This window comes from Meriones unguiculatus, chromosome 17 (genome assembly GCF_030254825.1).
Source record: "Meriones unguiculatus strain TT.TT164.6M chromosome 17, Bangor_MerUng_6.1, whole genome shotgun sequence".
Taxonomy (NCBI): domain Eukaryota; kingdom Metazoa; phylum Chordata; class Mammalia; order Rodentia; family Muridae; genus Meriones; species Meriones unguiculatus.
Genome location: NC_083364.1, coordinates 65,357,402 through 65,383,717, shown reverse-complemented (window position 1 = coordinate 65,383,717; position 26,316 = coordinate 65,357,402). Strand labels below are relative to the sequence as shown.

At 36.0% G+C, this 26,316-nt stretch overlaps 1 protein-coding gene across 3 annotated transcripts in view; it reads left to right on the top strand.

Annotated features, from left to right (window-relative positions):
• Positions 1-26,316, top strand: part of Epha3 (EPH receptor A3) — a 361,948-nt gene that overhangs the window by 79,939 nt on the left and 255,693 nt on the right. For all 3 annotated transcript variants that reach the window (XM_060370614.1, XM_060370613.1, XM_060370615.1), the window contains exon 3: positions 11,640-12,300. In XM_060370614.1, coding sequence (XP_060226597.1) covers positions 11,640-12,300 — 661 coding nt within the window. The remainder of the gene's footprint in view (positions 1-11,639; positions 12,301-26,316) is intronic.

Genomic DNA, 26,316 nt, shown 5'->3' with positions numbered 1-26,316 from the left:
TGGCACATGCCTTTAATCCCAGCACTCAGGAGGCAGAGGCAGAAAGAGCTCTGTGAGTCTAAGGACAGCCTGGTCTACAATGTGAGTTCAAGGCAGCCCAGGTTACACAGAGAAACCCTGTTTTAAATCATCATCAACAACAAAAAAGAAAACTTTTCATTTATAGTTTTATATTAAAGAAGAATTTCATTGTCTACAACACCAAGCCTCTGTACTGAAGTAAAACTTTTTTAATTCTTCTTTTAGTACTGACATTTATAAGAAACCTAAATTCAAACAGCAGATATAGTTGATAATATTTGATTTTGTTACCCTGTAGGTAAATCTAACTGATTTATTTTATATTTTATTTTTATGTATTCAAGTATTTTGCTTTGCATGTATGATTTTCCTCTACAGGTGTCTATTTACATCAATGTCTACAGTTGACAAAAAGGACACTGGAGCTTCTGGAATTGTGGTGGAAGATAGTTGTGAGCCACCATGTTGATCTGGGGAACTCAAGCCATGTCCTTCTGCATGTACAGATAATCTTAACTATTGAGTCATCTCTCTAACCCTTGTGCCATATTTCTTGAAAATTAATTCCTCTGGCTAACAATTCCCTTATGTTATACTGTCTTTAAAGAGCTTATCTATAGCTTAAAATGTATTCTTCTTTTTTTCCTAATACTATATTCCCTCACTTTCAATATCTTTGTCTTGCAAAATTCTTTGTGTCATCAATTCTAAATCATAAATTTATCGACATGGAGTTTCTAAAAAAATATTTTTCACCTTGTCCCTTCTAAAATAAACTTGTCATAGACCTGATATTCAGTCAGTTAAGGACAGTATCTGTTACAACTGAAGTACTTACTGCTTTTAAACCAATGCTTTATGGAACAAAGTTCCCATGTCTGTGCTTTGTTAATTGCAATATGTTTGGCATTTGGCACATCATATGCCATTTAATTTTAGTTACTCTCTGTGGAGTGGTAACGATGTTTTTGGCACAGATGCTTCAGAATGGAAACTGATCCAAATAAGAGACCATAAATCAGCACTGTGGGGGTGGAGATAGAAAAAATCATTCTGGTGACAGCCTGTCTCCATATTGGTGGGAATCCTCCCTCTCAAAGCACAAAGTCCAAAGGTGACAGAGTAGGACATCCAACAGTCCTCTGGCCTCCACATGTGGACACACACACATCTGCAAACAACATCTACATATAAAAAATATATATGTGTGTGTGTGTGTGTGTGTGTGTGCTTTATATATAACGATAACAAATGTACCTCGAAGACACTTGTTCCTTCATGACAGGTACCCTGTCTCGTTAGTGGCTGAACATCAGTGAAGCACTTGGCATGAAGCATCACGGTTAATCAATATGAATTAACTGTTCCTGAAAGGATACATAGTGTCTACAGAGAATAATTTCCACTTATTTATACACCAGCTCTCGTTTTCTCCTGATACTACATCTCTCAAGATGAAGAGTTTTCCTGAAATTTGTTTTAATGAGAGGACTTACTCTTGGCATTTATAGCATGCATTAGAGCAGCTCTTCCTATTATTTTGGGAAACAGTGAGTGAACATTAACTCAGCAGGCTTGATAGTAAAACTGTCGTCTAGACCTTCGCAGTACTACCTCTAAATCTTTCCTCGTGCCTTACCTCGGAAGTTCCAGCATCTACTCCAGATCTCACCCTATGTCCCTCTGTAGAGGTTTCCCAGAGAAGCAAATAAAGTACACAGACCAACTCAGACTCGCTAGTGACCAGAGGCCCCTGCTCGAATTGTTGCTGGCTGACTGCACACTGCTCTCTGACACTGAAACTCAGCAATATGAAGGGACTCTTCCCGGTGTCATCTCCATTCTTCTGTGTGTGCTCCATGCCAGCACTGTGAAATTTTAGCTACCGCTTCCTAATGCCCTTCTTGTGCCTTATTCTCTTCAATAATTGTTCTTTTCTCAGTATATCTTTGCATACCTCATGTAGAAGTTCACCTTTAATGACTCTGTGTGACAGCTGTGCCTCACCGGTTATCAGCTTCCAGATAGCAGCAATGACAATAAAAAAATCACAAATCATTTCTCTTCTTAATACCCATAAATTTCTTGGCCAAGCTTTATTTACAGAAATGTTTAATTCATACACTCAAAGTTGATTAAATTTCTGTTAATAAGGTATTTTAAAAATCACAACAGAATATCAACCTATAGCATACTACAAAAATATCCTACCTAAAATCAATTGTATTTCATTAGTAAGAGAGTAAATATGTAGGAGAAAATAGCCTCTTTGCCTACTGTGTGCTGCTGATATGTTTTTCATAATACATGGTTCATATTTATACCAGGTAGAAAACCCTGTCATTTACTCACTTTTCTGACATAAAACCTCACAATTCCTTGTGGGAGGAAGATGAGGTTATCCAGGTGGGTTTCCGTATAGGGCATGTCTCCTTCTTGGTGAATTTGTAGTACATGTTCAGTTTAGTGCTAAACATGGCATGTTTCACTGCAACCCAGAAACTGTGGAAGCTGAAATCGGAAAACAATCTCAAGTGGCACTAGGAAGCTGAAATTGTGGAGACCAAGTGACAAAGAGCATGCATTGGTTCTCAAATAAATATTCGTACCACTGCTAGGTGGAGTCTTTGAGGGGCCTTCTTGCGATAGGCTCCTGTCCTGTTACTTGTTTTCTCCTACGTCCAATGCACATCCCATTTGTCTTTCTAAGTGAGGATTGATCATCTTACCCCGGGTCCTCTTTCTTGTTTATCTTCTTTAGGTATATAGATTTCATTATGTTTATCATATCTTATAGGACTATATGAGTTATCCCCACCCCCCAAGGGAGGAGCAGTCCTGCTAGGCCACTGAGGAGGACTTTGCAACCAGTCTTGAAGATACCTGATAAAACAGGGTCAGATGAAAGGGGAGGAGGTCCTCCCCAATCAGTGGACTTGGAAAGGGGCAGGGAGGAGATGAGGGAGGGAAGGTGGGATTAGGAGGGAATGGGGGAGCAGCAGGATACAGCTGGGTACAGAGTTAATAAAATGTAACTAATAATAAAAAATTAAAATAAAAAATATTTTTAACATTCATTTAAGTCCTTGAGCATCAGAATAAAATAAGAACAAATGGGGAGGAACAAACAAATGCCAAGCAATATGTTTTAGTAGTTGTCTGGTTAACAGCTGGCTGGAAAAACGAATCACTGAAACAAGAGTCTTAGATACATTACAGTTAGAGACAAGGTCTGGAGTATGATAACAGTTCTAATGTCTCCACATAGTTCTGCCTAGTCCTAGCTGGGAGGAGAGATATGTATGGCTGAGGAATGGTGGAAATGAGCCTTCGGTGATCCTCGTGTGAGTCTTGGTATCTTATGAAAGAACTGAGAAGGAAAACAGAGCTGTGAGTGCACCTTGGTTGTACTGTATTATGTAGAGACAGAATTCAAGACAGGTGTTCACAGTGAGCCCAGGACCCCATCTACTAAAGCCTTCTAGGGATCTGGTGCCTTTTACAACATCCTGTTATAACAGAAGACATTACCATGACCTGTACAATATCCTGAGAATCCTAAATAGAGACCTTATGAAGACTCTCATTCTTGACTGATGTGCTCACTCTGAAACTTTTTATTGACTTTTCTTATCAGTATCCACTGGTCTTCTCACTTTCTTATTGACTTTTCCTCTCTTTTCAATATGTCTTAACTAAATGAGGCTGCTGTGTTCCTATATTCAGCTAGATTGCTCTACTATCATTATCAGCTGTCTAGATGGTATAGTACCTTTGGTGCTGTGTGCACAGAATGTGTTACCAAGATTTCCAGCTGTGAATCTTCTGAGCCATGACCCTTTTGACATTTCTCCCCTTAAATTTGGTCCAAATTTCATCTTCAGTGCTGACGTCCCATTGATTACAAGCATGATGCTGTTTAGACTCACATAATTAAAATAACAATATTTTATAATTCTATTCATGTCTCAACTACTATACTACTTGAACATTTATATTAAACCGTTAGAAAGATATCCCTGCATTTATGCTCACAAGTGTGTACATACTTTTAAGATGAGAGTTGGCTAAAAGAAAATGCATAAATAGAAATGCAATGATTTCTGTCAACATATCTCTATTTGTGAGCTTTGCAGAGTTAACCTTAACGTACTAGAACGAGCCTGTTCATATTTCAAATGCTTTGTGGAAAGTGCTCAAATATTTCTGGGACAAACATTGAGGTTTTTGCAGTGGGAATAGCTGCCCAAAGAGAAGAAATATATGATTAAAAAGCATGGAGAAAGGAAAAACACAAAACCACTTAATATTGCAAATATTAGCATATTAAGAAATTGTAGGCCTATGGTTTTCTGTGAACCATTGGAATCTACAAGCAATTTTAGACAGAATAATACTATTAGTGTCATTTTAATTTTCATTGTCTGCAAATTCTTGAAAAATCAGTATTATCTCCTTAGAAGTAAATTATAAAGTTTTTTTTTTCAAAATGTCTTCCAACATCGTGGCTTATATATGTACTAAATAATTGAACATTTCCCATCTTAAATAAATGTGTTTCCACTCTTATTGTCTTTACTTCCTGTTATCAATTCATTAAAATGTTCTCAATGAAAGGAATTAATATCAACCATAAATTAAATATATAATTAATACAATTGGGTATATAAGAATGGTAGTTATTAGATTAAATGACAATTAATTATTAAAAGTATTTGTTTCCCTAAAAGGTACATAGTTGGTTCCAAAGGAATAGGAACTTCACTTTCCAGAAAATACTAATGAAATCTTGGAAGAAGTCGCAGAGTGATTCCTTAAGGACAGAAGAATCTGAAGAGTGTGTTTGCTAGTTACAGTAATCTGGACCATGAATAATAAAGAATTCATTCTGAGCTCTTAACAAATAATACAGATTTTGAATAAGGATCTGAAAAGCAGGCTTAACATCAGAACTGATGATTTAGAGAACTTACCAAAGTGTTATAATTTTTGTCTTTTGCAGAAGGCAAGGCAATTTAGCTCCCTTTGTAGGTTTGTTTAAATTGACAAAAAGAAAGAAAAAAAGAAAAGAAAGAGAGAAAGAGAGAGAGAAAAACACGCATAATATTGCCACATTTTATATCCCTCTTCTATATGTTGCCTGTATCTTTTCTTTATGCTTGCCCTAGGACAATTATTATATGGTATAGTATTTGTAAGTATTTATGATTATACACGTTAGTTCTGAGGGGCTGAAATGTGGCAAAGCTGGACATTCTTTAAATGTATAAAGCATGTACTTGCAAGAAGAGCTTTAGCTAATGATACTAGTATTGCTGAGGTTAAAGAAAAAAATGTTATTTTAGAGGTTATATTTTTTGCTGCTGGTTGTCCTCAGCAATTGCCAGAGTTAGAGGCTCTTGTTTTGTAAGTGGGTGGAAATGGCAGCCCACCATCACTTATAAGCAATTAGGTCTTCATTACAAATTAATGAAGTGGTAATTGCTCCCTGCAACCTTCTCAGGGAAAAGCATGCTGGTGTTGTTTGCATTATCTTCATGCAATTCATAATTGTGTATTCAAGGACTTGTGATAGCTTGCCAAATTAAACTACAATAAGAATTTTGTAATTAAAGTCATATTTTACATCAAATTATAAAAATCTCTACAGATTATGCTGTTTGATGTTTAGCCATATATGGTTTATCATAAAAGTAATTTGCAAAGGATCTATTGATTAAAGTAAACCTTCCTTTATTCCTATGAGGAAAGTTTGATTTATAAGCGTGGAGTGAATTGATTTGTTTTTCTCAAGTCAAAGTGTCCTGGTCTAACTGTCTGTAAAGACTCAGAATGCATTCAGTCTAGCACTATGGTTCACAAAATTTGATGTTTAACACCAGAAATTTTTAGAACACTAAGTACAGTAATTTTTCCTTCTAAAAATAAACCTATTTATTTTTAGGTGATTCCAGGGGGCTTCTTTAGCCAATAACTCAATTAGACGAGCTGATCCTGGTACTGGAGGCTTCCTTTGATGACAAGAATTGACCAGCTGTGGTTCTGACTCCCTTATTTGTTGATTTCATTTAGCTCACCTTCTTATATGCTTATATTTAGGAATCTTCTACTGTATTAGGTTTCCATATTACCCACTATGTGGCTCATAATTGTAGCTGTTCTCCATATATTCAGTACCTCATCCCTCCCTTCCTCCCTCCCCTTCTACATTATAGCCTCCCATTTCAGCCCTCCCAAAGTCCATTCACAGATGTATGCTCTATTTTTCTTCCATAAGGAGATTTTTCTGTTTAACCCTGCACGTTTACTTTATACCTAACCTCTGTGGTTCTACAGATTTTGGCTTGTTTACCAATGACTTAACAGTTAATATTCACTTATAAATGCTTTAATTTTGCATTCCCTGTGACTTTATTATTATAGATACCTTGGTGTGAACTTGTTAAAACCAAGACTCTTCCTGCTTGAGTTTCCTCTGAAAAGATTCTTGTGAAGCCATACATGTGGTGTCTTAATTGTGAGGTGATTTGGAAGACAATTTTGGTTCTCTTCCTCCACCATGTGGGTTCTGGGGATTGATGTTATGTCAAGAGGGTTGGTGGCATGCACCTTTACTGGCTAAACCACCTTATGACTTCTGGTGATGATTATAAAAATATATATAATGTGGATATTTATTTTCCTTACATTAAGATACAAATGTCTATGTTATTTCTAATGGCATCTATAATAGCACCAATGTTTTCCTTTTTTGAACTTATTTTGGTTATAACAATGAAGTTAAACCAATATTTCCTCAAGAAAATTTAGCCCATGTTTCAATATTTATCTCTAGGAATGTTTTTAAAAATAAATAATGCTCTTTTCTCCTATTGTTTCATAACTTTGTAGGTGAGAAAGAAAAATAATAATCCAAATTGTGTTTCTCACACTTGCAACTGAGTTTCTCCATTGACCATTTTTTTAATCATTTGAACACTTCAAAGCAAATGATTTGTACTTCTTGAATGAGACTTAAAAGTTAAAGAAGACAGTGTATTTCTTTTTTCCTTTAATTTAAAATAGATTTTTTTTCACATAATAGATCCTGATTATAGTATCCTCCATCTACTACTACCAGCTTCTTTCCATCTCCCCTCCCTTGTGTATTCACATCTCTTCTGTCTTTTATTAGAAACAAACAGATTGTAATGGATGATATTAGAATATAAAAGATAAAACAAAAAAAATAATACATTGGAATTGGAGAATACAAATAAACAGAAGGAAAAAGAGCCCAAGAGAAAGCACAAGTAACAGAGACCCACTCTTTTGATGCCATTATGAGATAAGGAATTTACAATGATGCCATTGAGCTAATTTTCATTGACTATGTACTGCAGGGCATGGAACCTACCCTTGAGAGTAATTTGTTTCCTCAGTGAGACTCCCTTGGAGAAAGTTAAATTTTCATTTTCAAGTAATTATCAATTGGAGATTGCTTCTGAGTTAGGGGTGGGGTCATATGCCCATTTCTTTCAACTCTAGGAACCTCTGTTGTGCAGGCCCATGCTGGCCCTGCACATGCTTCCTCAGTCTCTTTGAGTTCCTGAGTGCAACAATCATGTTAATTCAGAGGGCTTTGCTTTTCCATTTTTGATTTTGGTTTTGTTTTGTTTTGGTTTGTTTGTTTGGTGTTCTACATCATCTCTGGCTCTTAATTTTTTTCCATTTTCCCTTCTACTGGGCTGTCTGCACATTGAGGGGAAGGAATTCGATAGATAACCCATTCAGGGCTGAGTGTTCTCACTCTTTGCATATTATCTGGCTGTGAGTCTCCACATTTCTTTCCACCTGCTCCAGAGGGAGGTGTCTCTGATAATGGTGGAACAAGGCATTGATGCATGTGTATGGAATCACTTTATTGATATTCTTTCTGAGTGGTTCTATTTGGTTTTACCTTAGGTCCCTGAGATGTCTAGTCTCAAGTTCATGATTGCTCAAGCAATGTCAGGTGTGTGCTCCATCTTGTGGAGTGGGCTTTCAGTCACATGACATATTAGTGGGATACCCTCACAAACTTTGTAGCACCATTGTCCTAACATATCTTGTAGGCAGGATGCCATTGCAGACCAAAGGGTTTATGGCTACTTTAGTGTTTGTTACTCCTTTGATAGCATGTAGAGTACCTTTTTGTACCAAACATGCTAAGATAAAGAATCTATGTAGACATTGGCTCAACTTCTCCTTTTTCAGTGAGTTGTGTAGGTGCCTTCAGCAATGGGGCTTTGCTGTCTTTATGTACAGAGCAACCTATACTCTTGGCAACAATGTGGATTGTTCAGGTGATTCCAGGGGGCTTCTTTAGCCAATAACTCAATTAGACGAGCTGATCCTGGTACTGGAGGCTTCCTTTGATGACAAGAGTTGACCAGCTGTGGTTCTGACTCCCTTATTTGTTGATTTCATTTAGCTCACCTTCTTATATGCTTATATTTAGGAATCTTCTACTGTATTAGGTTTCCATATTACCCACTATGTGGCTCATAATTGTAGCTGTTCTCCATATATTCAGTACCTCATCCCTCCCTTCCTCCCTCCCCTTCTACATTATAGCCTCCCATTTCAGCCCTCCCAAAGTCCATTCACAGATGTATGCTCTATTTTTCTTCCATAAGGAGATTTTTCTGTTTAACCCTGCACGTTTACTTTATACCTAACCTCTGTGGTTCTACAGATTTTGGCTTGTTTACCAATGACTTAACAGTTAATATTCACTTATAAATGAATACATACCATGTGTGTCTTTCTGGGTTTAGGTTACCTCATTCAGGATGCTTTTCTCTAGTTCCATCAATTTTACTTGAAATTTTCAAGATTTTAATTTTTTTCAATGCCTGAATGCAAGTTACTAAATTTTCTTCATCCATTTTTGTTGTTGTTGCTGTTGAGGGACATCTAAGTTGTTTCCAGTTCTGGGCTGTTGTGAATAGAGCCACAGTGACCATGATTGAGCAAGTGTCCTTGAGGTAGGATGAAGCATCCTTTGAGTTTAAGCCCAAGAGTAGTATAACTGAATCTTGGGGTAGATCAGTTCCTATCATTCTAAGGAACCACCACATTGATTTTCACAGTGACTGTAGAAGTCTGGACCCCCACCAGGTTTACACAAGTGTTTCATTTATTCCACAACCTTGTCAAGATGAGCTGTTACTTGTTTTATTGATCTTAGGCATTCTAATAGGTATAACCTGAGATCTCAAAGTAGTTTTGATTTGGATCTAACATGACTAAGGATGTTGAATATTTCTTTAAGTCATTCTCAGCCATTTGAGTTTCCTTTTGAGAATTCTGTTTATATCTGTACCCCAATTTTAAATTAGGTTATTTGTTTTCTTGATTTCTAGAGTTTCGAGTTATTTATTCACTTTGGATATTAGCCCTCTATTGAATGTGTAGTTGGTTAAAACCTTTTCCATTCTGTAGGCTGATGTTTTGCCCAAATGACAGTGTTCTTTGCCAGGCAGAAGTTTCTCAGATTCTCAGATTAATGAAGTTCCATTTATTAATTATTGATCTTAGAATCTATGCTAATGGTAATGTTCAGAAAGTCTTTTTTCTGGACCTATAAGTTTAAGGCCATTTCCAACTTTTTCTTCTATTAGATTCAATATATCTGGTTTTATGTTAATGTCTTTGATCCATTTGGAATTGGGTTTTGTACAGGGTGACATGCATATGATTGGTTTCTTCTACACATAGCCATCCAGTTTGACTAGCACTGGTTGTTGAAGAGGCTGTCTTTGTTTTTGTTCTGTTTGTTTGTTTTTCTGGTATGTATTTTTGCCAAAAATCAGGTGTCCATCTGTGCAGATTTATATTTAAGTCTTTTTTTCAGCTACAGTGATCAAGTGTGTGTCTTTGTGTTAATGCCATATTTTAACTTGCTTGAATAGAGATACCCAGTGACATTTTATATTATTCGAATCTACGGTGAAAAGTGTTGTTTTTTTAATGATATCTTTCTCAGTCCATTTATCATTTGCCTATAGGAGGGCTACTGATTCTGTATCTACCTACTTTGTTGAAAGTGTTTTTCAGTTGTAAGAGTTTCTGCTGGAATTTTTAGAGTCACCTATTAACACTATTATATTATCTGGAAATAAAGATACTCTGACTTTTTTCTTTTTGTATCCTCTTGATCTTTTCAGTTTTCTTATTGGAAACAGATTTAAGAAGATAAGTCTAATGTACACCACAAGGATTGATCTCCAAAATTAAAAAAATGATTTCTAACATTTTTTTTTAAATTCTTATTTAACTTTTATTAATTACACTTTATTCATTTTGTATCCCCCCATAAGCCCTTCCCTCCTCCCCTCCTGGTCCCACCCTCCCCCACACTTTTTGCTTGCATGCCCCTCCCCAAGTCCACTGATAGGGGAGGTCCTCCTCTCCTTCTTTCTGATCTTAGTCTATCAGTTCTCATCAGAAGTGGCTGCATTGTCAGGGTTCTAGGTTATCTCCATGAATAGTCCTTGGTTGGAGTATGAGTCTCTGGGAAGTTCCCTGTGTTCAAATTTTCTTGTTCTGTTGCTCTCCTTGTGGAGTTCCTGTCCTCTCCAGCTCTAGCTATTTCCCACTTCTTACCTAAAATTCCATTCACTCTGCCTGTCAGTTGGCCATCAGGCTCAGCATCTGCTTTGACAGTCTGCATGGCAGAGGCTTTCAGAGGCCCTTTGTGGCAGGTTCCGGGGGTGTTTCTGGCTTTCAGAGGTCCTCTGTAGCAGGTTCTTAGGTTCTTTCCTCTTTTCTTCTTCTTCTGATGTCCATCCTCTTTGCCTTTCAGGATGGGGATTGAACATTTTAGTTAGGGTCCTCTCTTTTGCTTAGTTTGTTTAGATGTACAGATTTTAGTGGGTTTATTCTATGTTGTATGTCTATATGAGTGAGTATATGCCGTGTGTGTCTTTTTTGCTTCTAACAATTTTTTAATCTGCAAATAAAATAAGGGACTTTGCACATTATTGACAAGACTCTACCACTGAACCATATACCTAGCACTAATAATTTCTTTTTCATATATTACATAAAAAAGGTTTAGTTCATTTCTGAATAGTCTTTAAAATCAAGTATTGCAAATATCAAGAGCTCTAAATTTAGTAATTTCATTTTAGGAAAAAAAATCTAAGTTTGTCTTAGAACATTTGATGAATAAAATTGACAAATGAATTGTAACAAAATTATGACCAAATCACTGGCCATCATTCATTCCAGGTTTTGTTTCATCTTGCAATGTTTGGCTTCACATGATATCTTGTCAAGTGGCCTTTTCCTGAAATTATTAAAACCCTGCAGTCCATGGCAAATGTATTTATTCAGTTATGAGCTATTTTGTGTTATTGAATTCACTAAATCTAACCAATAACAACCACACGCTAGAGGTTTAGGAGCTGGTCCACAGACCCCTAATAATATATATGTACATATATATAATATGTATGCATGTATGTATATAGGTATGTATTATTTGAAGTCTTATTTATGCTGTCACTATTGTGATGCCTGGCATTCTTGTGTGCTCTCATTCCTCTTACCTCACTAATTCTGCCTCTCTTTTTTTTACTTTGATGCTTCAGTGGGAAGAGATCAGTGGCGTGGATGAACATTACACACCCATCAGGACATACCAGGTTTGCAATGTCATGGATCACAGCCAAAATAATTGGCTGAGGACAAACTGGGTACCCAGAAACTCAGCTCAGAAGATCTATGTGGAGCTAAAGTTCACACTTCGGGACTGCAACAGCATTCCATTGGTTTTGGGGACTTGCAAGGAGACCTTTAACCTTTACTACATGGAGTCTGATGATGATCACGGTGTCAAATTCCGAGAACATCAGTTTACAAAGATTGACACCATTGCCGCTGATGAAAGTTTCACTCAGATGGATCTCGGGGACCGCATCCTGAAACTCAACACTGAGATTAGAGAAGTGGGACCAGTCAACAAAAAGGGGTTTTATTTGGCTTTTCAAGATGTTGGTGCTTGTGTTGCGTTGGTGTCTGTGAGAGTGTACTTTAAAAAGTGCCCATTTACAGTGAAGAATCTGGCTATGTTTCCAGACACAGTGCCCATGGACTCCCAGTCCTTGGTGGAGGTGAGGGGCTCCTGTGTCAATAATTCCAAGGAGGAAGATCCTCCCAGGATGTACTGCAGTACAGAAGGTGAATGGCTTGTCCCCATCGGCAAATGCACGTGCAATGCTGGGTATGAAGAACGAGGTTTCACATGCCAAGGTAAGAGCCAGAGTTCTCTTTTCTCTATAGCTGAATTTGTCTCCTGTGAGTTCATTTATTATAAAGTAAAGGAAATAAATTAACCTAATCTGATTTCACTTGGCAGCACAACAGAATGACTAGTCAATTTATATGCTAAATTTATCCTGTTTGATGTGTTGATTCATGATCTGTTGTGAAATATTAATGGGTGTAACTCTGGGGTGCTGGGCCGCACCCTGTAGAGGTGTCATCTGTGCTTTTTTCTTATTGTATGTGAATTTGCTTAGTTTCCAGGATGCGTGTATACTATGGTGCATTTGTAAAGGCATTGAGACTGCTTGAGGAAGTGGGTTCTCTGTTAACATTTAGATCCTTGGCACCAAACGCAGGTTATCAGGCACCTTTACATGGTGAGCCATCTTCCTGGCTTGAGGTGTTTTTTTGAGTTTTGCTGGCGAGCTAATGATTGATGGTGGCCTAACTGCAGCCATTGAAGTGGAATACACCTGCCCCTCCTGACACTGAGGGTAGAAACATCTTTGGCATTCAGCTAATCTAATTATAACCCAATTAGATTGTGGTGACTATATCTGGGTTCGATTATCTTGGAAATAGTTCTTAATATTTATAAAGTATGGCATGTTATTCTGTGAGAGTTGACTGCCAAGTGGATGTTTAAATGCTATAAGAAAAAAAATATTTTTAATAGAGGGATAATGTATTTGTAGTTACTTATTGTGGTGCGATTTTTTTTCCTGGTGTGGTGGGGAGAGAATATAAAGTTCTGTGGGTAGAGAGGCAGGAAGCATCTGGGAGCAGTTGAGGGATGAAAAACATGATCAATATATATTGTATGAAAAAAATTAGATAAAGATATTTTAAGAAGAAAATTTTAAATTGTAAAAATATTATCGTTCTCCAATAGTTTACTTAAGACATTTATTTCCCCTGAGTTATATGTAATGTGTATTTTATACTTTGAATAATATTGGAGAACCTAGATTTTGTCATCAGTTTGAAGTTATTTTTAAATATGTGTATTTTCATGCAAAATTATATACATCAGACATGTAAGATTATATAATTATCAGGCATGTAAAATTATACTTCTGTTACTTTCATTTTTTTAATTAAGTAAGGTTTTTATACTCTAACACGCTGAAAGTAACAATTACATTGAAGGTACAAATACATACATGCATATTAGTTCTCACTTTTGTTTGCTGGTAGACTGTGTCTACAGAAAAGTCTGCTCCTCAGCTGATGAACAGGCAATAATCACTGTTCAGAAGCCCACGTGAAAGAAACAACAAATATCCATATAGCTTGCCCTTTACAAAATGAGAATACACCACGGCATATTTCATTTGATTATGGGCACGGCTTATAAAAACATATTAAATAAGATGTGAGGAGGGTGGCAGAGTGGGAAAGGTGCTGTCTGTGCAGGCATGAAGGCCACTCACATCAAAGCCATATGTGGTGAAACTCATATGGAACCTCAGTGCTGGCACAGGGAAGAAAGGAAGCCCTTATGTCCTAGGGCTTGCTCGTCAGCCAGCACAGTCGAGTCAGCAAGTTGTGTGTGTTGTGAAAGCCTCCCACTTCAACAAATGGTGGCGAGCCATAGAAGAGGAAACTCGGTGTAAACCTATGGCTTCCACGTGTCCACTTGTGTATGATTGTACCTACTTCCATGTGCAAACTCACATATGCAGACAGATGTTTTCACTCAAATGTATTGAATAAGCACAAACTGTATACTCTAGCATCATATTTTGTTGTGTTATTTAGAAGAAATTGTCACCACTCTACCATTGTTAACATGTCTTTTCTTAAGTTCTAAAATTAAAAATTAATGTATACTTACATTTTATTGACATTAAGTATTGAAAAATCTTTATATTCTATTTGAATTCTTTTTGTTTCAATAAGATATATGTTTATGGTCTATGGTATTTGTGAAAATTTACTTTAATTAAAACTATAAAGGACTACTACCTCGAAAAGCATTGAAAATCTGTCCAGTTTATAAATATTTATTGTATATTTACTTTGTTTTCAGGCTGATATTAAAATTTAAAGATTGTGCGTGTGTTAGCCACTTACTACATTTCAGGCATTATGCTGCTCTGCTAAGCATTGTCGATGACCTACTATTTTATAACTAATACGTGCATACTGTCTTTACTTAATGCAAACATTAGCTGCATATGTGTTTTCAATTTTTTATTACTTAATTTTGTAATGCCTAGTAGTGTTTTGCCTGCATGTATATCCATACACAATATACATGCCTGGTGCCCAAAGAATGACAGTTGTGATGTTCAAGGAAATTGTGAGCCAGCATGGAGGTACTGGGATCTGAACCCAGGTCTCTGGAAGAGCAGCCAGTGCTCTTAACTGAGCCCTTGTTTTTGATTTGAAATTCACAGTTTGTCTTTAAACCTCAGTCCTTTTGTATTGAACTAGAGATAGGTAACCAGATGTCCTAGACCTAAATGCTAGGGTCCCAAAGCTAGTTCACACTGCTCTCTTCTCTTTTTGCATAGTGGTGACAGACAAGGAGAAATACAAGTGTCTGTATCATATGCATGTAGTCTGAAGAAAACAAAGTCCACAGACTTTGCACCAAGTAACCCCAAATCTACTCTAAGTCTTATATGCATCTGTTTATTTCTGACATTTTTGTTTTCAGAATTTTAAGGATGAATTGTTAGTCAAAAGACAACTTTGGGTTTCTATAAGCCTTGTCTGGGGACGATTAATGAAATCTGGATTTACATATTGTTATTAGTCTTATGCTTATGAAACAGTCCATGAAATGCAATTCAGTAAGTGTTCCTCATAATCTATTAGTGCAAAATAATAATACGCCAGACACAGGAGAAACATAGACTTTCCAGGAGCTCACAGTCTACCCAGAATTACAGATGCATAAATGAATGTTAGCAGAAGACAGACCAATAAATAATAGAACAAGACTTGCTAGAGTAGGACAGGAAGAGATGAACATGAAGAATTTCAAAATTAAACATGAAAATAGGTAATTAATTGTGGGATGGTGTTGTGTTGTTTTAGACTTGTTTCTTGCTTACAAAGTTTTGGGAAAGAGCTGTCCATAGTGAATCTTATGTAGTCTAGAAGATAATTTCTACTTGTCACCATGTCATTATAAATCAATCTCAAAAATGTACTGAAGATACATCAGAGTCCCTGCCACATAGAGACCTTCAGAAAGATTCAAATTTCATTTATAGGCTGTTTCCTAACATAGCTAATGAAATATAGCAAGTATTTTTCCAATATAAACAGATAATTAGGACAGTCAATGTTTAGTGATGTGAATGATGAAAATATGACAACTTCTACTTAACAAGACAATTACACTGATAAAAAAGGTTTTGTAGCCAACAAACACATCCATCAATTTTCAAACAATGAAATGAAACAAAATAGCAATCTCCAGAGGCAAAATTCAAAGTATGGAATTTTTAGTGTACATAATTTATATTTTTACAGCAGTCCAGTTTTTCTATATTATTAAACATTATTGGGCAGTATCATTGGACCACGAATTTAATTCAACATTTATTGAGTCATTAAGAGGTGCCAAGTTCTAGATTGATCACTAGAAATCAAATGACAAATGTCATCATTGACGAATTATTGTGTTTTGTACTTCAGAAATGGATATGAAGGGGCTGAGAGATGGAACAGTTATTCTTGCACAGATTGGTTTGTAGTACCCATTTGGGGCATCTTCTTTTCTGTTTGTTTGTTTGTAGATATTTCACATCTTATTTAAAAAATTATTATTTACATTTGATTCACTTTGTATCTCAGCTTTAATCTCCTCACTCACCCCTCTCAATTCCAGCCTCGCTCTGTCATGGCCCTTTCCAAGTCCACTGATAGGGGCTATCCTACTCCTCTTCCCTCTGAAACTAGGCTATCAGGTCTTCTCAGGACTGGTTGCATTATCTTCCTCTGTGGACTGGTAAGGCTGCTTCCCTGTCAGGGGGAGGTGATCAAAGAGCCAGCCACTGAGTTCATGTCAGAGACAGCCCCTGTTTCCATTACTAGTGAATGCACTTGGAGACTGAGCTGCCATGGACTACACCTGTGCAGAGGTTCTAGGTTATCTCCATGCATGGTCCTTGGTTGGAGTATCAGATTCCGAAAAGACATCTTTGCCCAGATTTTTGGGTTCTGCTACTCCCCTTGTGGAGCTCCTGTCCTCTCCATTTCTCTTTCATCTCTTCCTTCTTTCATAAGATTTCCTGCACTCTTCTCAAAGTTTGGCTATGAGTCTCAGCATCTGCTTTGATACCCTGCTAGGGAGAGTCTCTCAGTGGCCCTCTGTGGTAGGCTCCTGTCCTGTTCCCTTTTTTCTCCATTTTCCGATGTCCATACCTTTTGTCTTTCTGAGTGAGGACTGGTCATCTTACCCAGGGTCCTCCTTCTTGCTTAGCTTCTTTAGGTGTACAAATTTTAGTAGTTTCATGAGGTCCCATTTATTGATTGTTGATCTTAGAAACTGTGCTGTTAGTGTTCTGTTCAGGAAGTTGTCCCCTGTGCCAATGAGTTCAAGACTCTTCTCCACTTTTTCTTCTAAGAAGTTCAGTGTGTCTGGTTTTATGTTGAGGACTTTGATCCACTTGGACTTTAGTTTGTGCAGGGTGATAAGTATGCATCTATTTTCATTTTTCTACATGTAGACATCCAATTATATCAGCACCATTTGTTGGAGATGCTGTCTTTATTCCATTGTATGGTTTTGGCTTCTTTGTCAAAAATAAAGTATCTGTAGGTGTGTGGGTTTATTTCTGGTCTTCTATTTGATTCCATTGATCTACCATTCTGTTTGTATGCCAGTACCAAGCAGTTTTTATTACTATTGCTTTGTAGTACCGCTTGAGATCAGAGATGGAGATACCTCCAGATGATTGGTTGTTGTACAGGATTGTTTTTGGCAATTCTGTTTTTTTGTTTTGTTTTGTTTTTCCATATGAAATTGAATTGTTCTTTCAAGTTTTGTAAAGAATTGTGTTGGTATTTTGATAGGAATTGCATTGAATCTGTAGATTGCTTTTGGCAGGATGGCCATTTTCACTTTGTTAATCCTACTGATCCACGGGCATGGGAGATCTTTCCATCTCTTAATATCTTCTTCAATTTCTTCGGAGACTGTTTTTTTTTTTTTTTTTCTTTTAGAAAAGGTCTTTCACTTGTTTGGTTAGAGTCACACCAAGGTACTTTAAGTTATTAGTGGTTATTGAGAAATTAGTTTTCCCAATTTCTTTCTCAGCTCTTTTGTCTTTCATATACAGGAGAGTTACTGATTTTTTTATTTTTTGAGGTAATTTTGTATGCAACCACTATGCTAAAGGTGTTTATCATATGAAAGAGTTCTCTCCTTGAATATTTTGGAGTGACTCATGTATACTATCATATCATCTGCATATAGTGATATTTTGACATCTTTTTTTCCAATTTGTATCCCCTTGATTCCCTTTAGTTGTCTTATTGTTCTAGCTCGGACTTTAAGTACTATGTTGAAGAGATATGGAGAGATTGGACAGCCTTGCCTTGTCTCTGATTTCAGTGGGATTGATTTAAGTTTCTCTCTGTTTTGTTCGATGTTGGCTATAGGCTTGATGTAGATTGCCTTTACTATGTTTAGGTATGTGCCTTGTATCCCTGATCTCTCCAAGACTTTAAACATGAATGGGTGTTGTATTTTGTCAAAAGCTTTTTAAGCATCTAGGGAGATGATCATGTGGTTTTTCCTTCTTCGGTTTGTTTATATGATGGATTGCATTGATGGATTTCCGTATATTGAACCACCAGTACATACCTGGGATCAAGCCTACTTGGTCATGATGGATGATATATTATATGTCCTTGGATTCAGTTTGCGATTATTTTACTGAGTATTTTTGCATCATTGTTCATAAGAGAGATAGGTATGAAATTATAGTTTTGGTTGGGTCTTTGTGTGGTTTAGGTGTCAAAAATGGCTTCACAGAATGAGTTTGATAACGTTCCTTCTTTTTCCATTTTGTGGAATAGTTTGAAGAGATTAGGAGTTAGCCTTTTGAAGGTCTGGTAGAATTCTCTGCTGAAACCATCTGGCCCTGCTTTTTTTTTTTTTTTTCCTTTTCTGAAGAGGAGACTCTTGATGACTGCTTCTATATCCTTGGGAGACATAAGACTATTTATAATATTTAACTGATCTTGATTTAACTTTGGCAAATGGAATCTATCAAGAATATTGTCCATTTCATTTAGATTTTTAAATTTTGTGGCATATAGGCTTTTGTAATAAGAACTAATGATTGTTTGGACTTCCTTAGTGTCTGTAGTTATGTTCCCCTTTTCATTTCTGATTTTGCTGATTTGGAAAGTATTTCTCCTCCTTTTAGTTAGTTTGGCTATGGGTTTGTCTATCTTGTTGATTTTCTCAAAGAAAAAGCTCTTGGTCTCACTGATTCTTTGAATTGTTTTCTTTGTTTCTAATTCATCCATTTTATCTCTGAGCTTGATTATTTCCAATTATCTACTCCTCTTGGCTGTGTCTGTTCCTTTTTTTCCCCCTAGGGCTTCCAGGTGAGCCATTAAGCTGCTTGTATGAGATGTCTCAAACTTCTTCCTAGAAGCACTTAGTGCTATGAACTTTTCTTTTAGCATTGCTTTCATTGTGTCCCATAAGTTTGGGTAAATTGTGCCATCATGATGGGCATCTTATAACCACTGTAACTACAACACCGGGTCACTTTACTTTACAACTCACTTTACTTCTCTTGTATGTACATATGGCACACACACATACACACGCACATGCAAACACTTAAACACATTTAATTTTAAACGTTTTTGTCTTGTTTTTAAAATTTTTGTCTCTGCCTAAGAGAGAAAATAAAGTTTTAGCTCATTTGTTATAAACATAAATTAAATATAGTTTAATGAAGTGCTTATATCTGTAATCCCTGTACTCTAGAGCTCAAGGCAGGTTAATTGCTGTAAAAACAAAGACAGTGAGAGTTAAACCATGAGTTTCAGGCTAGGCTGGGCTATGGTATGAGACCCTGTCTCAAAAATTGAAAAAAAAAGTCAATCAAAATCAATTAACAAGGATCTCTGGAAAATGATTTATAGCTGCTACTTTCGAAAGAGTTACTGGAGCAGGAGAAAAATTACAAGATACTAAAGCTTTCTGCAATAATATACAATGTTATGTTGACCTTTCTTTTTTTCCTTTTCATTGAATATTTGAAAACAAAGTCTTTTCTCTTACAATATATCCTCATGATAATTTTTCCTTCCTCTACTCTGCCCTGTTCCTCTGGATTAACTCCCTTCCTGCCTCTCTTTAGAAAATGAGTCAAAAAGATGAAGTCCAGTAAAAATGAGGAAATCACACACTTTTATACTTCAATGATTATTTAGAGGCAAAGAATAAAATATTGGCAAAAAAACCCACTTGCCAAGCAAAGTAAGAAAATATGAATTCCATAAGGTAAAGAACACCTTTCAAAATTAATGTGGGAAATAGATGCACCTATGAAGGAGCAGTCTCAGCATAAACTGTTGAGGAGCAGTATAAGGTTGAGTAAGGAGGGTGATAAATCATGCATTAACTTGGCTAGAATCTTCTACAAGTATCTTTTGTTTAAGTCAGCGAAGGCTCACATTTAATAGAAGAAATCACTGAATCTTTTTTTTTTCATTTGCAATGAGTGTAATTTAAGCCTTATCTCATCTGAATTCTGGTATTAAGATAAATTAGTACCTCAGGGTTTGTTAGAATGTTATCCTACCGTGAACAAAGCTTTGGCTTTAAGCCCTAAACTACAGAATATTGAAAGTAAATGAATAAATAAATATTTAAAATTAATGAATTTAAATACACAAACAAAAAAAATAACTTTGTAAAACAATGTTATCCTTTTTCTTTCAGCACTTGGCTGTCTCTTACATATCAGCACATATCTTCAGCAGTTATTTTATTGTTATTTTTTTAAATAATTAGAGATATGGGGATTTTGCATTGCTTCTAAGGAAGCACCATGCTCTTCCCCCAGTCTAATCCCTGCTATTGAATTATATTATCTACATCAGTTTTCTTTTGACAAAAGAAATGAGAATGCTAATAGGTTTTTATATGGTCAATTAATTGCATTTGAGGCAGATAGCAGGAGGTTACTATAAATACTCCTGCTCATACAAAATTTGTTTAAACTTAGTGTACCAGATACCTTATTAATGTCACTGAGGAATCTGTTGCTCTGTGTTTTATCTGCAAGCTCATTGTGGGATGTTAACTTTTTTCCGCACTCTATTACATGAGACTTAATAGAAAAGTGTGTTTGATATAATATTCCAAGACAGCTAGATTTTTTGATGACTGCTCAAATTATTTTCTTTGCTGAGGACTTAAGATTCAAAGTTTCCCTCTCTACTCTTTTCTATGCTAGCTCGAAAAGTCTTGGAGCAGCTGTCAGGTTTCAAGTACAGGGGTGATTTAAGGATTCGTTTTGCTGATTAGAGGAAACAAAAAAGCAAAGACTCCACTAGAATATTTTTAGTGCTTTTTGAGTCTATGCGCACAGCCATAGGCACTGACTAGAACTTCAAAATGCTTTGATACTTGAATAAATTACAAAAAAAGAAAAAGAAAAAAAGAAATGGCTTCCCATAATTGCCAGAGAGGAATATCCTTGAGGAGAAGGGCTATGAATAACTTTTTTGACGCTATGTTCCCAGAATCTAGCAGAGACTTAGATTCTCAGTTGCAAACTGATAGGATGGAAATAACTCCCTGGTTTCTGTCAGTTATGGATTGTTAGCATTTAAGTCCTCACAAGTACTCAGTTCACAATGTTTGTCTTGCATCTTCTAGACATTCCCAAACCTATACGAATAAGAGCATGAGTTTTATGTAGTTCAAAATGAGCACTTTGTTTATTAGGCTAGATACATGCACAACCAGCAAAATATAAACTCTTCCAATGCTCCATTAAAGAATAACAGAGAAATGATATGAAGAAATAGTGGTATTTTAAATATTTCACCCTTTTATATGTTTTGATGTTTATTTTATCCTTTATAAAAATTAATCACTGATAAATATATGTCTATATGCAGTGAAAAGCTAGTATCTCCTGAACACTATTTACATTTGATATTTTCATTCCTTTGTTTGCAGAGATCCACTTACAGCATTAATTCTTCCTCTATTCCATTTAACATAAGAATTACATTATTTATAACTCAAGGTTTTACCTTGAATCATTCAAATAACTCCTGTGTAAAAGATGATAGCTCCCTGCGTTTACTCTTTCTTTAATATTTACATATCCATAATTTTTCAACTCATTGTATTTATCTATGTTTTCTAGTAACCTAATAATATACATAAGTTTTCAAATAACAAATTTAACAGATGTGTTATGACAGCTTTGTAATAGCTATAACTTGATTTGTTTAGGATCATATATCTTCTTAAAAATTGATATAACAAATAGTTGGAATATGAACTTGAAGCCCAGACCTCAGTGGTCCAGTTTTCAAGGCTCAGCTTGTATTTAATTGTTCTAGTTACCTAAAGGTCTTTTATCACTAGCAAGTGTTTGAGAAACATTAAATGTTAATCTTGTGACAAAACACTTTGATATTCTGATTCTTCATTCATGAAAAGACCAGAAGATGGCAAGTGAAGATCTTGTTTAGCTCAGTATATATTATTCAGCTGTATAGATGTATACAATATACATCCTGATTGTCACCTATCAGCATCTCTGAAATATGCTAGCTTTCCTCTCTTCCTTCCTTTTTCAATTTTTTTGTGACTTGAAAAAGATCTCCCCCACCTGATATTCTTTTTTGTTAAGTCTTAGTGATCTTGACAAGAGAAATATTATCAGTGGTGGATTTATTTACTGCAGTGTTTATTATCATTCCTTCATTGTCTACTTTCTATCAAACGGCATGCTCTTCTTTTCTGAAAAGATTTCATTTCTGCTGGGGAAGTAGCTCAGTGGTAGAGTACTTGAGTAGCATTAGCTGCTGCTGGAGTCAAAGGTCCTGAGTTCAGCCACAGAGAAGGAAATGGTAGAAAGGAGAGAGGGAGAGAGAAGAGTACATTTTTTAGTTCTATGAAACAGTTTACTTAATCCTGTATAATTTTTTTCTGCTGATTCCTTTTTAAAATGTTTCAACTTATTCACTAAAATTTACATACATGTATACAATATTTCTAAATCATACCCAGTTCCCTAACTCTTTCTGCCTGTCCCCACATACCTTATTATCTTATCATTAGTATTAGTTTTTCTCTTTCTTCCTGTAAACATCAGTCACTTTGGAATTTTTCCATTTGTTATTTCACCCACTGCTTTTTTTTTTTCTTATCGTGTGAGCCTTTTCAAAGAATTATTCCAAATATTCCATATATTCATATATGGATATTTGTAATTGTCCATTCAGAAACAGATATTTGAAATGATATGAAACAACATAGTTCACAGAGAAAGGGATGCAGCAGTCCTGAAGAGACTTGATAGTCTGCGTTCGGTAGGTAAGGGATGAGGGCACCCCTTTCTGAGGACCAGGGGATGGTGATAGGGTAAAAAAGGGGGTAGGATGGGACTGGGAAGAGACAAAGGTGGGGGTTATAATCAGTATGTAAAATGAATAAATTAGTTAAAAATCATTAAAAAGGACAACACCGTTTTAGGAAATAAGCAAACAAGTACAAAAATTCAATTAAAATATGCCACAAAGTGCATGTTTTATTATCAAAAACACTAATCCTATTTTTATAGTATACTTCTGCTATATGTTTTAAAAAGTGTCAGTTGGCCATATGTCCTTGCTTTGAAGGAACAGAAGAATCAAGAAGAAAAGGATATATGTGCTGAAGGAATTGACTTGACTTGGAAAAGAAGGCTTGCTCTATTTTGTATATTCTACATGAAGTGTCAGAAACCTTGAATACTGTAAAGATAGCGGAGAAGCTGAAAGTTGTAGGAAGATGTACCAAATGATCTTACATGAGTTACTATGTGATGTTACTGAAAATCTTCAATCAAGTTATGACACTACATTACCCAGAAAGCAATTAAAATAAAAACTATATAGAGAATAGAGGTGGGAGGGAGTATATTTGATTTGTTATTTTTTATGGTATCATGATTCACTTTTTGAGTCTGGCTAAAGGCAATATAAATTTCAAACATAGAGGTCCATGTTTAAGATATTTGAAAGATCTGTGAGTTCTTTCTTCTTTATAGGCTATAAATCATATTTTTAAAAGCAGTCAGAAATAATTTAATTGCAAACATATGTAAGACATATACCATCATGGTTATATTTAGGAAGGGGAATCCCGATCCAGCCATTCAAATAATCCATACTGACTTGGGAGTTAGCGATGAACACTACAAATAATAAAATTCACAAGGAGTTCCACAAATGTTAGGAACACTAAACACAACTTTTAAAATGATTTCATTTACTTCTTCGTCTCTCTCTCTCTCTCTCTCTCTCTCTCTCTCTCTCTCTCTCTCTCTCTGTGTGTGTGTGTGTGTGTGTGAGTGTGTGTGTGTGCTTCTGTGTGATTGTGCAATGGTGTGCCCATAGAGGACAGAGAACAAATTGCAGAAGTTGGGTCTCTGCTACTACTATGTAGATTCCACCAACAGAGAGTCCTGGTCATCAAGCCTGAGAGCAATCATTTTCCCTCACTGATATGCCTCTCCAGTACAGCTATCAAACACATTGTAACACATAATGACAGCTAAATACTTGTAATTTTAGGAAAACATGGATGTTTCATTGTATATGGATTAATTTTAACTTTATAATGTTATAAAGTCAGAAACAAAACTGGCAAGACAGATCTTCTTTATTCCAAACTGGAAATAATTTTTAAAGTTTTATGTAAGTATTTTTTTTCTGATGTCCAACATAAAAAAAAGATATCACTTATGAAATAAATGTCTGGGCAATACTCTTTGAAGAAACCTAGCTCCTATTTTCTTTGTCATTGTCATAATTGTCTTCAACTTATCATCTCTGCTACTATGGTTACTCTTACTAATATACAGAATTCTTAGGGCTTTCAGATATGTTTTTCTGATGCAGGATTCAAAGGTACAAATAGCAGCTGAAGTAAATCTTGACCAGCAAATGTGTGATCTTTGGGAAGCTATGTCATTGGAATATTGAGAAGTTTATTTTCCTGAGAAACCATATGAGTCATGAGTCAAACATGCAGGGACAGGATTCTCTGTGGGCAGCCTATATGATGAAAAATTACTCCAGTTTAGAAGGGAAAGTACTTCTGTGTATTTGAAATAAATTGTTTCCATTATATAGTTTCCATTTATTTCCAAAGGAGATCAAAATATTTTTTGTAAAACACTTTTTGGAAATTTGTCAGATATAAACTTATCTCTAAAGTGCTTAGACATTTCCAAGAAAAAAAATATATAAATTAACTCTTACTGAGATGCTGAATAAGGATTAGGTTAAATATATAAAATATGTATATTCAGGAATAATGCTTTATCTGATAGCTTATGGAAGTGATATAGTAATTTACCATTAAACCCACTAAACCTTGTTAAAAATCTTGAAGTTTCTTTGTTTTACCTTAACCTACTTTAGATACATGTCGAATGTATGTCCTGCTTGGACTTATGACATATGGATTTTATTTTTTGCCTTTTCTAACTATTCAAATATCAAAGATCAAATACTCTAAATCATGAGAATACAATACAAACTCTCGTGAAACTCATGTAACCATTATAAACATAGGTTAATAATCATGTTTTCCAGTTTATTGAGTTTTTAATCAACTTAGGGGCAGTCAAACAGTGTGCACATTAAATGAGAAGCAGTGTCTTTTTCTGCCTTTCATGTTCTTGGACTCTGCGCCAGGGTGTTGGTGTTCCATGGGAGCTCCTTTTGTTCATCCAGGTTCACCAAATGCTTTCCACAATGTCTCCTGTGGTTTCTACCCCACAAGCCTGCCTGTGTTTAGAGTTTGCACAATCCCTCATTAGTTACAGGGTAGAACTTATAAGAGCTAATGAGGGTTAACCTTACAGCTGTGGCAGCTGGCACTGAACATTAATGTGGAACAATTGTGAAGAGAAGTCTAACTTTTGATGGCATTTGATGATGGTGCTTTTCAAGTCAGAGCCACTTGGAAAGTCCGAGATGCCAAGAAAGAGAGGAATCCATGCTTTTCTGCTGTAGTGACTCATCTTCCAGGATGTGGACAAAACATCCTGCAGCTAACACTGTATTCAGTGATGAATGCATGACCTAGAGACATATAATTAAAAAAAAGAGTAAAAATTGATCATATTCATATTGCTAACACTGCAGTGTAGAGGTGTTGATCTTCCTTCAGAAACACAACGACATATTCAGTTTCTGACCAGACACAGCTGTGAGAGGAGACCTGCAGATCCCAATAAAGAGTAACCATGGAACTCAGAACTACCACAAGATCAGACAGACTTTCTGTATCATGAAATAGTCAGACTATGGAGATTGCCCAGTGGTTAGAGTGCTTCTTATGAAAACAAGAGAGTCTGGCTTTAAATTCCAGCACAGGACCATAAAGCCTTATATAGTCAAATTCACCTTCAACCCTAGTGCTAGGGGAGGGAAGGCAGAAAATCAGAGTTCCAGAGACTGTATCAAAGGAATACAAAAGAGACGGGGGGTGGGGGGTACTCTTAATCAGTGTTCTCTTGTAGTGAAGATACACTGTGACCATGGCAATGCTTATAGAAAATAAAGCATTTAATTGAGAGCTTGATTACAGTTTCATAGGTGCAGTCCATTATCCTCATGGCAGGGGGTGTTGTAGGGAGTATGTAGGCACACAGGCAGACATCACTGCTAAGAGTTCAATACCCAGATTTGAAGGCAACAGAAGAGATAGACTCTGGGCTGGGAATGGGATTTTGAAACCTCAGAGACCAGCACCCAGTGACACACTTCCTTCAA